We start from the raw sequence: 16,006 nt of genomic DNA on the forward strand, positions 1-16,006 counted from the left end.
AGGGCATAAAATTAAAAATAAATGACTGAAATAAAACATTTTGGTAATCAGGCAGCCCGACCCAAGATAACACAGAAATAATTATAAAACCCAGTAAACAGAGGGAGCAGAGACAGAAGATCTTTTGTACTGGAATGTGGTTTTGCATATTTAAAGAATTTCTGGAGGAAATGTAAACCCTTTCTCAGAAACAATAGAGTCACTGTAACAATGCACAGTGTGTGTCGAGACAAAGCAAACATACAGCTGTAAAATATGAAATGAAATGATACAAAGGAGGCTTATTCATCGAACAGTAATAATTGATGTTCTACCGAGTTATAACAACACTAGAACCCTTTGTTGCTTTAAAGATCACATTTTTTTAATCATATATAAAACACGAAGAACCGCTTCATTCTTTCATCTGATGTGCAACTTACAGTAATACACCAACATCTTGTAGAAAGCTTTGCCTGAACAGTATAGACAGTTACTCCAACAGAAAAAGGATAAACTGCAGTTTTTTTAAATGACACTTGATGACATCTGGAACAATAAAAAACAAAGAATGAGCAGGTATTCCAACACTTTCATCTATATGGTGTATATTGAATGTGTTGTCTGGGGTTAAGTGGGTTAAACTCTGCTACACTCTGTCCCTTTAATTCCCTACCTCTTGGTTAAAACTGGAGTATGTAATTTATTTCTGAGAATATGAGATTTTTTTTATATTTCTTGAAATACTCTTTGCATCCTGACAGCAATCAGAATTGCAAAGAAAATCAAGTATCTTCAAAACAGCAACTTTACAGTAGAGAAATTAAACCTTAGTTCTTAATTTCTTAATAAAGTTTATGTAATTTTTTTTTCAGGTGATTTAGAAGAAGTTCTATTGGAACACTCATAAAGACATTTTGATGGAGTGTAAGGGACAATTTGTGTGTTCAGATTATGTAGTAAACTAAAAATATAGAGATACTTGTTTTTCATTGGGCAGCGATGATATGCACTAACAAAAAAAGGAAGTAAACCTTTATTTTTTTAACAGAATTTTATATTTCTGTATTTTATATTTCTGTTGGCATCATCAGGATGTATTTTTTACCTTTTGATTTGTATACAGAGGCATTAATCATTACACTGTTTACAACTGAGATAGTGTGGGCAGCAAGGCATCAAGTCAGCATTTTTTCTGCATTTCTGACACACACACGTTGTTTCCATGACTTGTCAAGCTGTACATGTTAAAGGTTTTGGGGGAGTGGCTTTAGAAATAAAGAGTGATTTTTTTTCTAAAACTAACCTTTACTTTTTTCTGTTGTTCCTTTTTAAATATGTTTTAGAACTTCATCATGCTTTTGTAACTAAACTGTAATTTCTCTTTTATGATTGAATAAATGACCACCCCCTTTACAAATGTCTGCTTTTTTTGAGTGTCTTTTTGTTCTCCCCAACAACAGAAATACTACCAACAAAGAAGAAAAACCAAAGTCTCACTCTTTGCCACCTGAAAAACAAGGCAGAGTTTGACTTAAAACAAAAAGCGTTTATTAGTACTGTAAACAGACTTCAAACTTCATTCCAGTACAAAAAAGTTTGACCATTATTTTTTTAATTAAAGAACTTTTAAAAACATCCAACATAAAAGATTCTACATTAAATATCGGTACTAGCCCATTCTGAGGCCTTTTAGTAAACAAACCATGGCAGCGATATTAAAACCAGCCAAAATCAGTGCAAAGATGAGCTTAAACACAACATCCAAAAAGGGGACATGCAAAATAACATGATCATCTAAAGTGTAACGTCAGTTTGATGGCAAACCTCCAACAAAAATACCTACAGGGAGGTGAAAAAGCAAAAAAAACGTCATGACTCGTGAGATTTAGTTGCTATGGCAATCATGGGCTACTGCTAAAAGATAGAGGGCGTAAGCAGATGTGATATACTCAGAGTTGTGAAAGTGTGTGTGCATGCAGTAAGGGGGCTAAAACTGATAATGGTTTCTTCTTCAGAGTTATTTATATAGTGTTTAAGTGTGTGTGTGTGTGTGTGTGTGTGTGTGTGAGAGAGAGAGAGAGAGAGAGAGAGAGAGAGAGAGAGAGAGAGAAAGAGTAGGTTGGTAGGTGTGTATCCTGCACAGAAAAAGGGAGCTATAAAAAGCTCATAGTGCCATTGGGTGATTCATCACATTAATTTCTGCAGGAAGGAGACCAAGACCGTATTCATACTGTAAAAAGCTGTGTGTGTGTCTCTGTGTGTGTGTGTGTCTGTGTGTGTATGTGTGTGTGAGAGTGAGAGAGAAAAACATATAGCTGTTAGTATTTTTATTCAACAAAATGACTAAAACATGGCGTGAATAAGTGTGAGCGTGTGTGTGAGTGTGTGTGTATGTGTGAGTGTGTGTGTTTTGTATGTACATAAGAGATAAAAGAGCTGTCTGAAGACACAGTAGCTATGTTTACATGCAAACAACTGTTTGACTAAGCTCTCAGTCTAAGTCTGTGTAATAGATTAATCTTTCACTTTGCACTTATATAGATTCACACTTTAGTTTCTGTTTAAAAAAGATCTGAATCGAATTTACAAGTGCCTTAAAAAATTAATTCTTCAGAGATGTGCTTTTTTATTTATTTCATACTTAAGAAAGAGTTAAGATGAAAAGTTATTACAGAAAAAAATATTTTTAGATTTTTAAAATATCTTTAAAATAATATTATTAAGGAAAATAGCAGGATCTGAACTTAAAGTTTTAAATAACTAGAATTAATGTTACCAGGGATTAAAATAGAGATATTTTTGAAGTACTGTTCTAAATTAGAACAGTACAAAAAATCACTTTGTTTTCCACTGAACAGATTTAAAATATGTCTCACACTGTGTATGATAAACAGTGAAATGTGGCATAAAAGGTTACATTACAAATGGTTACATAATAAAAATCACAAAGAAGCTCTTGAGAACATTGAGAGCTCTTGAGAGCACTTGAGTCTCAACTGCCCCTATAAACACTCCTAGCTCAAAATCCCATCAGTTTTTTGTGCATAAGCTGAAAGAGTTTGTCAGGTGTCAGTAACCATATGCTTCTATGAATCGTTTGGATGGCTCTCTTATTGTGACGTCATGATCAGGAAAATTGCATAGAACCACCCTTGCACCAAACCTCACCCGTCAACACACACCAGAGCCCCACCCACTAGATCAGTTAAAGATCTGCTATTTCGGTCTGCTGGTTTTATAAGCACCCATGCATAAGAAGCCAAGCCTTATGGCTACAGGAAAAGCCCTTAAACAGCTCGTTCTGAAAGGGACTGAAACTGACACAGAATAGAGCTGATGATATCTCTGTATGCGAGAGTGATTTTGTGCAAAGATCCGTAGACCTATTTTATCTTGTTTAAAAAGAGGTTTAATATGTCCCCTTTAAGACTTTTTTTTAAATTAATTTAAAAACAGTGAGCCATTCTTATGAAGAAATATCTCCTTAAAACTCAGACTATTCACAAAGATTCTGTCACTTATGAATGCTTTCTTATTAGGATTTGTTACATTTAAGAGGACAGTGGGATTTATCAATATAAGAACAGAGCTGCAAACAATTGTGATTGTGTGAAGTACAACACAAATCTAATGTAGACTATTACTGGGAAATCAGGCCCAATCTTCTTAACTTAAAGTGAAAAGATAAGAAAAACTGGTATTCTTAAGAAAATCTGTTCTTAATTTTTTTCTTACCATTACAGTCAGAAGGCCAACCTCTAAAATGCTTAGTTAAAAAAAAAAGCATATTTACTAGAATTAGAATTTCCCAAAATGGGATTTAGCCTATTCAATTATTTTTTTCCTTAGAATGGAAAATCATTAAAATGTTGGGTAGTCCAGAATCTACCTCAGACAGCTCTTTAATCATTCTTTAATCAAACTAGACTCACACTATGACAGTTATACCCAGCTGTTAGAGCTGATCTATCAGCTGCGTCTTGGTTATACCAATATGGAACCACTTGTGTGCATGTAAACACAGTTAACTGTTGTCTCTCCTACCACAACGTAGTCATCATCTACAACAACCTAGCTATTGTGCTTTAGTCTTCGAAAATGATCAACGGTTCCAACACACAAGCTTGCGGCCACTCAGAACAAGCTACACATCATTACCGCCAAAGCTACTACGAGTAGAGTGATCCAGTGGAAGAAGTGCTGCTTCAGTGAAGAAACCAACAGAAGAAAGAGAACTCAATTAAATCAAACTGAGTAACTGGGTTATGATGGAGTGATCAGGGGGAGATGTTCATAAAGAACCTTGAGCAGAAGTGCTGATTACTGACCAGATTTCTATTTTATTACATTGTAGATAAGTTCCTGGCAGAAGAATATCCAGCAGGATACTGGTCTATGCATTGAAGGGCTAGTGTGGGTTCACAGATTTGTTCCTACTAACATATAATAAGTATGCTCCGACATCTCTGGAAAAGTTAGCGCAGTACAGTAGTTTTAATGCTAATCCTGCAGTTATACAACAAATCCATTAGCTGATATGTTAAATAATTCATAATGAGCTCTAATGTTTAGAAAAATTATGTTGATATTCCGACAGACTGCAATACAATATAACAGGAAGCACAGGGGGCGATATGGCTTCTATTGTTTCATTGCACCATATAGGAAGAAATTGCTTAGCACAGCTACAACTAGACCCTTACACTCAATATAAAAAAAATGGTTGCACTCAAAAGGATATGTTAGTTTGCAATGCTATTGAAGATAAAGATAAAGATTTACTGAGCTACATATACAGAGGGCTGTGTAACGCATGTGTAACGAAACATGTCTCAGCATGAAGTTGTAGAGGTTCCTAATGGTGTCCTACATTAATCAGTCTCAAGCAGGTTTATTAGCTTAGGGTGTTGAATGCAGAGATAGGTCTGACGATACAGCTGGTAAATGAAAAGTATCTGTGTCTTTAAGGCAAGCTCTTGAGATAGCAACAGTATGTGCACTAGCATTTAAGTGCTTATTTATTAGCACTTATTAATGTAACATTGGGCGTACAAAGTGCCTGTAATGTAGACCAAAGGTGATCTGGCTTCGTACAAATCTGTACAAGCTACCAACCAAGTTTATTCCTAGTCTGTTGATTCCTTCTGGGTGCAACTATATATTTTTTGATGCTGAGTGTATTTATCACCATCTTTTTAGCAAGAGAAACCTCAGACCCACAATTATTATCCCTTCATGGTATGATTACTGTATTTTCCGCACTATAAGGCTAACTTTAAATCCTTTAATTTCCTGTGTAGATTTACATTCGGCGCTCGTTTGACTTTACAGTTTTGTTTACTTAGTTTAGCTTTACTTAGCTTAGTTAACTAACCCCACCACCGCCCAGCGGTAAGACCTGCTGAATTAGAAGTTCCTTACAGTGTTTTTTTAAAATGTGCCTTATAATCCGCTGCGCTTTATGTATAAAATAGACCGGAATATAGACGCTCATTGATAGAGCACCTTATTATACAGTGCACCATATAATGCCAAAAATACAGTAAGCATAACCAACCCAGACTGGCTGAGTAGATCAGCACTCTTACTGTCAAGAGTCTTTAGGAACTCTGGCCCTAGTAAACAGAGAGGGCTGATGGGAACTCTCATAGCTGCAATAGCTGCCCCAACACCATCCTGAACAAAGCAAAGCTTAACGCTTCTACTCAGTCCAGTAGGGAGACTCTAAACAGACTGTTCTGGAAAAGATGTTCAAGCTTGTCTAAATCTTATGCAGGCTTTCAATGATTGAATCCCTTATATCAGTACAGGAAGAAGGTGGTATTAAGCAGCATTGTGCAAATGAATCATGTTGACCACCACCAATGCAGCTATTTCACTGTTAGCTAATCCCGAAAATGAGTGCAGTATTTCTTCAGCTTTAACACCCAAGGCTCTTTCCCAAGGCCAAATCTCACATCTGCTGCTAATATCTTGGTGCCACATACTACAGGACACTTTCCGAGGTCCTCTCGACTCTATGCATCAATGACGCTGAGCTATTTTGGCAGCATTATTAGACAGGTAGCTTAATATTATGGCTGAATGGGTATTTGTGTGCAGCATTTTGCATAAGATGTATGCTTATTCTGAACATGCAGTGTTCTGTGTGTAGAATACATTGCTGTGGCTCCAACTCTGGACACTGGAATTAAAAGCAAGATGTTCCAAAACACACATGCTGTGCCAAGATGTGTAAAATAGGCCTTAACAGAAATACTTCACTCAATATCAAGATAACTAACAATGTGTAAAATTTGTTCTCAAATGTGATTTCTTTACTTAAATAAATGTTTTTCTGTACACTGTTTTTTAATCGTAGCTGTTCCTACTGTATGCGTGGTGTACAATTGAAATGCTCAAAAAACTCCCAGATTCATTGTCTAATTTTATAATAATTTTAAATGCTACCATATTCCTTTAAGCCCTGAATTCCCTTTAATAAACTTGCTCTATATCTTTTCCAGAAAAGTCCATGTAGGTCCTTGGTGGTCATTCATGTGCTGATAAGGCTCTAGAGCAGTCTGCCCAGTATGAGCCCTTCTGTGGAGCGCGCTTCCCCCCGCAGGATCTCTAGAAAGCCCAGCTTAGTGAGAAACTCCAGCCTCAGGCGGTCTGTGGGATGCACTTCACAGAACACACCCTGAGAACCTACAGAGAAAGAGACAGAGCAGAAGAGTTGTTATTGGGCTAAATTGGACCATCAATACTATGGAGATGGAAAAAGATAAATCAGCATCTAAAGAGTATAGCAACATCTGTCATGCCCTGAATACCACACTGCAGTGAAGACTGCCCACTGCTCTGGACACATGTTCTCACTGTGTGTGTGTGTGTGTGTGCTCACAAGTATGTATTTGTGTGTGCGTTTACTGCATGGTGGGTTAAAGTCTGGATTCAAAGGCTGCATTCATAGTTTTTTCTTTGTAGACCTCTAGCTCTGCTCAAAAGAACCCTATTCTCTCCACTAGACAAGCTGTATATGTGTGTGTGGGCATTTGCACATGTGTGTCAGCAAAGGGTGCAACTTAAAGCAGTTGAATGCACATTTGAAGGAGTATTTTAACATACAGTGCACAAATCTCCCTCTCTTTCTCACCGTTGGCTTTGAGTGCTGTGAGCAGGGAGGTGAGGAGGCTTCTGCTGATGCTGCAGTCCACCAGTTCAGGCAGCGCCTCCAGGCGGAGCTGGGAGGGGAAGTGGTACAGCAGGGAGTCTGGGTAATCCTGCTCCTCATGAAAACACAGCAGTGCCTCCTACAGTCACACAGCAGAAATATAAATCCACTCAGAGAAGAAAGCAGGAATAGTAAACATTTTATAGCATTTTATGTATTTTTATACAAAAAAAAGGAACTGTCTACACTACTCTACTTAAACTCCCATTAGTACTCCCAGACATGGATCAATCCTAGTCATAGAATATATATATATATATATATATTTCCTTTCAATGGAAAATCTCCATTCAGAACGCTGTGTAGTACAAAACTAGGCCCAATCCCAGTCTGTGAAACTACTTCATTATCCAGTAGCTAATTATCAATTACTAATTAACTGATATAAATGATTTGCATATATATTATAAGAACATGGTTAAAAACAGGATTAAAACAAATATGCAAATAATTTCTGCACATTAAGTTGTCCTGATTTCTCCTGACTGAAACCCTGACCTTTGTGGCGGCGTGTCCGTTGGCTCCATGCGGACGCGTGGGGTATTTATCCCTCATAGCAGGCAGCCAGGTGGCCTGACATCGCTTGGCAAAGGAGCGCACGTCCAAGATGCCAACCGCACACCCACACACACCCAGCTCATCCTCCAGAACAAAGCTGTACTCCGGGCAGAGGGCCAGCGAGGCACCCAGGCATCTGAAGACACATAAACACAAACACACAAACACATGATTTCACACAACTAAACTATTAACTGCCCAGATGCTGGGTCTGGTGAAGTCGGGAGGGTCAGAGGGGAAGGTAAACTGTGTTATTCTTCATTAAAGCATTCTGAATGGGAACCGGTATAACCTGTCACCAATGAAGTCTGGATGGGCCATTGCGGAGTCCTGAGCACCTTTAGCCCTCTGATGCAGCTGGCGCACCATGCGGTACAGCTCCACCTAGTGGAGCAGAAGACAAAAACAGAATAAAACATGCTAATAAATAATTTAGTCAGGGTTTATAGCAAAACATCAATGTTGACACTTTCTAAAGCCTTTCCAAAGTTTGTGTTTCACACAAAATACATAGTTTTTAACAGGGTGGAACTAAACTAATACATGCAATGATTGCAGCACATCAAAGCAACGATTAATCAAATCATGTACGTTTCTGTCATGCCCGCAAGGTGCCTTACATTCTGAAATACAGATTATATCAATTGTCCCAACAGACAATCACTACTTGAGTCTTGAAACTCCCAGAATGAATGTTAACCCAAACTCATTCAAATCGATTCTTAGATCTGATCCTAAAGAAAGTTTTGTTACAAGTTAGGAAAAGGATAAAGAGTAAGGTATATTGTTAAGGTTAGGGAAACCTGTATTCCTCTACTTTTCAAGTCTAACAAAACTTGTACATTTATATTTGTTTGCATTGATAATGTGTATTTATTGTAATTGAAGTGAATTACATTTAAAAATTAAAAATGTTTTAAGCTCGATCAAATTAAACAGTCCCATGTGCTTACATTTGATTCTGAAGAAAGTTTGCTTTAAAAAAAGAAATGCATTTTCTTATAGTTATATGTAGGGCTGGGAGGTTAATCAAATTAATTTGATTATTTAAATTACTGTTTTACTGTGATTTTTAAAATGGCATAACTGAGATTATACATACAACTGCCAAAGGGAATCTCAGTAGATCTCAGATCCCTTTTAAAGAATTCTTGACTCTTGACTAAGAGACAATCTGATCTATTAGTATGATTTATAGAGTGCCTAATTGTAGGCTGTGGAGCAACATAGGGCCTAACGACATGGTTCTTTGAGTAATGCTATAGAAAAAACACTTTTATTCCCTGTTGTCAATAGTGATAAATTGACAGACAAATATTTGTAGAGGAAATATTATTTTACTTTCTATTTTAAGAGGGAAGAATGGTATGTAAGTATATTTATAGAAGTCAATGTGTGTAAATGCATGTACTGTACCTCACCTTGTCTTTGTGCTGGAAGGGCCGTATGTTGTAGAGGCGAGAGGTGGGGAAGAGTGGAGGAGGGTGACTAAACAGCTCACTGCTGGTGCCCACAGGGAGAAGCATCTACAAACACAAACACATACAACAGACGGAAGGTATAAACAAGTGAGATTAACCCTACATAAGTTCCAGGACTTATTCTTTAAGAGTCTTCAATTATGTTTACTTAACCCTTTAACAATTTAAGCTAATTTCTGACCAGAGAAAATATACTGTAAATATCACCATGGGCTTTTGAATCTCACTGTTAGTGCAGGTTCTGTTTTTTTGCATATAAAAAAAACGCAACAACAGCACTGATCATTTTAATAAAGCATACGAGAAAATTAAACATAAGAAATATTAATTGAGATGACTATACAATAAAATAGTACACATGTCCCTATCAGCCAAATAAACAGTTATCATACCATGTTATTCCTACCTGTACTTCTCCAGAAAGTCCCCCTTTAAACACCCAGGGCTCTGCCTCCACGCCTACAAGCTCCGCCCCTGATGATGCTCCACACCCTGTTGAAAAAAAGCTCCTCAGTCTCTGCGGTGAAGGCTCATGTAAAATGGATGTGAAAATCAAACAGAAGCTTTACTTACAGTGGAAGCAGTTCTTCCAGGAACCCAGTGAAGAACTTTCACTCATCACACGCCCCTCTGAAGAAAAAGTAAGAGAGAAAAAGTAATGAAATTGAGAAAGTAAAAGAGGCACAAAAGAAAATGAGAAGGATATATATTATATATTAACATACTGGTACATAATTTCAGCATGCCATCTAAATGTGTGCAGTATTAATATTCAGACCTCAGTATGCACAATGTTATGTAATACACTTAAAATATATTTTTTGCTGCTTGATGCAAAAGGGAAAAGTCAATCTGTTTATTTCCCATACATACTATATCTACTAGTGGTAGCTTATATCTTCCCAGTAAAATGTATTTTACTAAAATCCTGGACACAAAAAGGATATAATTAAAATCATTATGTTGCATTATTGACTTCTGGTGAAAATATAGATTGCAAATCTATAGCAATTTAAGCTGTTTTTTTCCATCCAATAATAGTCCTACAGTTAATCTTGACAGCCTATCTATTTCTAATTCTTTCTCTCGCTCTCTCTATGACAGTCTCCCTTTAAACACCTAGGATTCCACCTTCAAACCTACAAGCTCCACCCCAATGATCCTCCACACCCTTATATGCTTAATATGTAAAAGACATTGCATTGAAAAAATGTATAGCAGTTTATCACTGCATTTTCCTCATTGTAGTAATATAATTGTAATATTTTGTTAAACTTGCCAGTCTATCTTTCTCTCTCTCTCACTCTCTTTTTCTCTCACCCAGCCAGCTGATGAAGGCCTTGGCTACCAGCATGGTGTTCCTCAGGTCCCATACGTAGGGGTAAAGATCATATAGCACAGCCCTGTTCACGCTGTTCACCACACTGCCATGCAGCGCTGCAATCTCATCACACGCTGCTAGAAACCGCCCCGCCCTGGCTCGCCACTCCTCCACCTGAGAAAGAGAGAAGAACAGCAATAGGGCAATATTAGATAGGGTTATTTTCCATATAAATACAAACGATAGACTACCAGTAAATTCACAATGATTACATTACATCCAAATATTCTGTTCCTGTAGAGTACATATAATTGAAATTAATGAATAATGTTTCTCAGATTACAAATTAAATATGTTTTTTTGTATTCTGCCAGATATGATTCTGATATAAATCACACATACTTTAAGGTAGCATTTGTAGTTTAAGGTCGCATTTAATGAAATTATCATTCATATTAAGGATTAATATGTGTGATATGGATATACTGGGTCAATGATGATATCTGATATTATGCATGTATATATCTGATGACGATGAGAATATACACATTTATAACTTACAGAGAGACTGGACACCCCGGCATAACTTATATATATAAAAAAATATATATATATTGCTTTTATCCAGCTGTATGCAAGCAATAACATGAAAGGTATTTTTACATTGTTTGGACAGTATTAGCCAATTGTATTAGAATAGCCACCATCACATTTTTTTCCAGTATAAAATAAATATATCAGTAAGTATTGTTTTAAAACATCGGCCAAATCCAGATATCGGGCCAATGTCGATATCACGTCATGCCTGTCTAATTGATACACATACACTTTATATATACAGCATTTACCTTCTGAGGCTGGGTCTTCTTGCCATTGCCATTGGCACTGACGAAGTTGCAGTTGGCTTTGAGCCAGGTGAGGTCCTGCAGCAGGCTCTGGGCTGGTGGGCCGTGTTCATGGGGTAAGTAGTACAGGCCCACCAGCAGTCGCACCTGCACCTCGTTCAAAGGACCCTTACCAGCACACAGAGCCTTTCCCTGCACCTTCTCCCGGCTGTGGCCCCCATTGGCCCGCTCCTCACTCCGCAAAGGCCCAGCCCCGCCCTCCCTCCCAGCAGCAGTGGGTTTGCGATGTTGAGAGGAGCAGGCAGGGAGAGGCCCCGCTGTGCAGGAGGGTCTGGAATGGGCACCGTACTGATTGTCTGAGCTTTCAGAAGGTTTGTGTTTGGTGGAGTGGGCAGAAGACCTGTGCTCTGTAGGTCTGATCTGCCGACCTGAGAGAGGTAACGAAAAGTTTCATTTAGACATGAAGCAGAAATACTTAAGTATGTAATTCCCACTTAAAGCAGTCTAAAATTGCAATTGGGCTCCCCTACCATCAGAGGTGTAATATGTAATTTGAGCCATCCCTAAAGGACATGCTTTACACATGCAACTTACAAGCTGAGAAACACAGAACTGTCACTGAAGGGGTAAGAAGCATGTGGACTAGGGTGGTAGAGTAATATTACAGGATTTTACACAAATATGACTAATTCATGTAAATACTGTCTTTCCCATTTTGCCAAAGTCACAATTATAGTGCATTTTCTAATAAGCTAAGCCCCCAGCAGTAATGCTAGACACGTCATTCTTTATTTCATGTTAGTGGAGCATCAGTGTGATTTCAAAGCTAATATTTTATGGTAAAAATGTGTCACAATGATGCTTTGAGACAATTTTACAAAATAAATATGCTGTTAGTGACCAAAATCAGAGATTGTAAACTCTAAGGCTCAATTTAAACAATTTAAAAAGTAAAAATGTCCCAAATTTAATCTTTTTGATGTGTTATCTGTGTGGAAGCCTTAACGACAAAAACAAACTAAATCTGACATTGTCAACTCCAATTTGGGTCACTTTGAAATGTGGTATTAAAACCAGGTACATATTTAAGGTGCAGAAAAGCATGCGTAATTTACAGGCTAATGTAATTAACAGGATATGACAGAGACATTGTTAAAGGAAAAGGAGACACTTTACTGGATGGAATAGCTTGTAATGCTGCAGCCTTATTATAAAATGCCATGCTGACGGGGTGGAGAATTGCAGAGTAGCCAGAAATACCTAAAAAAACAATTTTAATTGTTATTTGAGCCAAATAACTCTGTTTTATCCCCAGTGGTTTTCTATTTTAGTATTTTCTGTTTGCAGGTTTATAGGCCTCTCTACAGTAAAAGAAATGTGTGCCTAGGGGTATTGTGAAGATAGCCGCTGAGTAAAGAAACTTCAAAAGTGCTTTGGTCCACAGTCACAAAGTGGTCAAAGGCCTGCTGAGAGTGTTTCAATGTGTGTGAGAAAAAGCAGAAGCACTTTTCTCTGCCTCTAAAACCAAGACTAAGTAAGTCAGACACCCATTTTCTACAGACTAAATACTGCATAATAAAATATATACAAATATATATTAACAACAATAATTAATTAGTGAAAGCAGCTTTCCAGCAGCTTTGACCATGATGGTATGATTAGTTTTGATGATTTTTATACTAAAATAGTTATAAAAAACAACAAAAATATACATATTGCTATAATATTATGTGTTTCTGTAGTAATAAGCAAGTGCTCTTCTTAAAATGGCATGATGTTGTTTATGACAGTTATTTTTGGGAATTTGTAACTATAAAAGGCTTAGTTTAGGTGTTAAATACATGTAGGCATGTCAGTACCAGGCTGTAAAGGCTGACTCAGTTCATTCATCCAGTCCTGTAGTGCAGCAGAAAGAGCTCGGTCTGGGCAGTACATATGTCCTTCACCTAAAATACACACACACAAAAATGAACAGTGTTTACGTACATAATGGGACATTTATAAAATAGTAAGCAATTACTATGGGACTATTTTTTTTTTTTCTGTAGCACTTATTCAGCTGCACCACTCTACATCTGCGAAACAATGTGAAGAACAGTTCAAAAGTGGCACAACTTTCTAACTGCTGTTCATCAAATGTAAGGACATCATAAGATCACCTCCCACCAAATCCTCCCAGTTCCCATGTGATAGAGGGAGTTCTAACATTCAGATGTGAACAAAACAAAAATTAATCAAAGAATTATTGAAGAAAGACATAGTCACATGTATAAATATTTTTGAGGCTCAACTTAAACTGTATTGATAGCATAACGGAAACAAATATGAGTTAATGAGACCATACCACTGGTAGAATTAAAAATCGTATATGATATTCTTTAATCAGTGCAAACAGTCCTTCCATAGTATTATGTGGCCAGGATAAAAATATAAATTGTGGGCCAGATCTGGTTCATCACTTTGATGATTAATGTATGAATATGTCAGACTGAAAGGTTTGTGTTAACTTGATTAAAATATATACAACACTTTTACATTACTTAAATATGTTTGATCAACTTGCATATAAAAAACTTACACATTTTAATGAACTCTTATTCCTTTTAATATTATATTGCTTTTAATTAGATGATATTTTCCATACACAACCTCAGAGACAGCCTCTGTTTTGGGAGCAGCCTCTAAGTGTTTGTAGTGGTATATCTATCACATCTTTAGTTGTATTTCCGATTTAAGCACCCTTAAGCAATTAAAGTGCTGTAAATGGGCACACCATAAATATAGTCTAATGAAGCCAACACAGAGAGAGAGAGAGCAGTAAACCAGTGCAGAAATACTCCAAAGCGGGCTGTGTGTGGGGGAGTGTGAGCGAGTCGTGTCCACTCAGTGCTTCAAGAGATAAAAAGCTAATTATATTATGTCACTCCTCACTTGCTCTTTTGTACTCATGATGACTGACCTCTGGCTCAAGGGCCTTGAAGTTCATGCTTTCCCACTCCTTCAGCACTCATTACAGCCTGAAACACCACTTCTTCTTCTCTACACATCCCTCTCTCTCTCCCTCTCTTTCACTGCTTTCACTCACCAAGCCCATTTCTCACTGTCCCTCCAAGATTCACTTGGGTGCAATTGCCCTTTTGACCCACCATCACTTTCCGTTATGACATTTCTTCTCTCTTTGACACAATCAAATCTCCACTTTCACACACAATCTGGCACCATCCCACAGTCTCACACTCCTTCCTCTTTCATCACATCCTGCTCTCTCCTCCTCTCAGACTTCTGCACTCCTGTTATCACTTATCCAGTAAGCTCTCACTTTCCCTCCTCCTCTCTTTACCTTCCTCACTTCTCTCACCTTCTCTCTCCTCCTTCCCTGCTTTGTGCCAGCTCCCCAGTGTGTGCAGAGGGATGTAGTTGGCTTCAAACTCGCAGTTCGGGTTAAGCAGTAGACCCCTGAGGTTGGCCTGCAGGCCGGGCGGGCGGCCCTTGAAGGGCCCCAGGAAGACGCGACGGGAATCGTAATCATTAGCATGGAGATTGTCCCAAACCAGAGGAGGGCGCTGCAGCACAGACTGCACCTCCACCAGAGAATCAGCACTCAGCTCCCGCGAGATCACCTTGCTCCCTGTTGGAGAGAGGGGGAAGCCCATTAGCCTATTTCATCAGAATGCATGAGCTTTCATTGAACATCCATATTGAAAAGCTTAGTGTAAAGATGAAGGTTTTTATTTTTGTATTAAATCTCACTTCCCTTTTAATGATAAGAAATAAAATGTGAAGAATATGTTTTGCCTGTAATAGAATATGGTGATATATTGCACATGCATGCAGCCCCATCTGTTTTATGTACACCTGATTCAGTATACCATGCATACATACTAGTATTGACAATCCGTTTGATCAAAATGATCAGATTAATCACAGCAGAATTCTGTTCACATTTTTTCTTCTGCTTAAGAAGAAAAAGGTTTCTATTGCACTCTTTCAAATTTAATAGGCTGTACATGTATGACGACCCATTTACAAAAACAACACTGGTGTATTTTCATCTATAAAGCAGTACTATGAAAAAAAATCTTTGTACTTTGTAAATGTAAATATACCTGGTTGCAGAGACAGATCTGCAAAAAAACTATTATATTATTATGCATCTTGGACATTGAATAAGCTGTAGAAAGATGTAAAATGAATACATTCATGCATCATAAATAATGTGTTAAATGGTCTCTCTTCAATTTCATCATAAATAATACAATTTCACCATAAATTATACAGAAATACATAAATAATACAATAATAATAAAAAACTGTAAAATACATTATTTAAACATCCCTGCACTAAATTAAATGTGAGCGTATGGCTTGTGGAGATTTAGAAATGTGCAGTGTCTGGTATTGGTGACCTACTGACCAGTTGTTTGAGCCACCAGCCGGACAGCTGTGAGCTCAAATCCCAGAATTGAGCAGGATTCAGTTTGAATGGGGTTCACTGCCCCACTATCGCATACTGGAATGTTTTTTATTATATACACATTCAGAAGCCATGTTTTTGAATCAGTGGCTTTGGGGGTGTAGCTAATCTGATTCTGTATTTACTGAT

At 37.6% G+C, this 16,006-nt stretch overlaps 1 protein-coding gene across 1 annotated transcript in view; it reads right to left on the minus strand.

The window, feature by feature from the left end:
* Positions 1–1,513: 1,513 nt before the first annotated feature.
* si:dkey-183c6.8 (protein O-GlcNAcase) overlaps positions 1,514–16,006 on the minus strand; it is a 28,930-nt gene continuing 14,437 nt past the window's right edge. The window contains exons 7-17 of the mRNA XM_007250201.4: positions 14,762–15,031; positions 13,263–13,349; positions 11,407–11,831; positions 10,558–10,732; positions 9,811–9,867; positions 9,644–9,729; positions 9,178–9,282; positions 8,049–8,140; positions 7,697–7,892; positions 7,121–7,277; positions 1,514–6,672 (exon numbers count right to left, since the gene is read on the minus strand). Coding sequence (XP_007250263.3) covers positions 6,536–6,672; positions 7,121–7,277; positions 7,697–7,892; positions 8,049–8,140; positions 9,178–9,282; positions 9,644–9,729; positions 9,811–9,867; positions 10,558–10,732; positions 11,407–11,831; positions 13,263–13,349; positions 14,762–15,031 — 1,787 coding nt within the window. The 3' untranslated portion in view covers positions 1,514–6,535. The remainder of the gene's footprint in view (positions 6,673–7,120; positions 7,278–7,696; positions 7,893–8,048; positions 8,141–9,177; positions 9,283–9,643; positions 9,730–9,810; positions 9,868–10,557; positions 10,733–11,406; positions 11,832–13,262; positions 13,350–14,761; positions 15,032–16,006) is intronic.

The sequence above is a fragment of the Astyanax mexicanus genome, chromosome 8 (genome assembly GCF_023375975.1).
Source record: "Astyanax mexicanus isolate ESR-SI-001 chromosome 8, AstMex3_surface, whole genome shotgun sequence".
NCBI lineage: Eukaryota > Metazoa > Chordata > Actinopteri > Characiformes > Acestrorhamphidae > Astyanax > Astyanax mexicanus.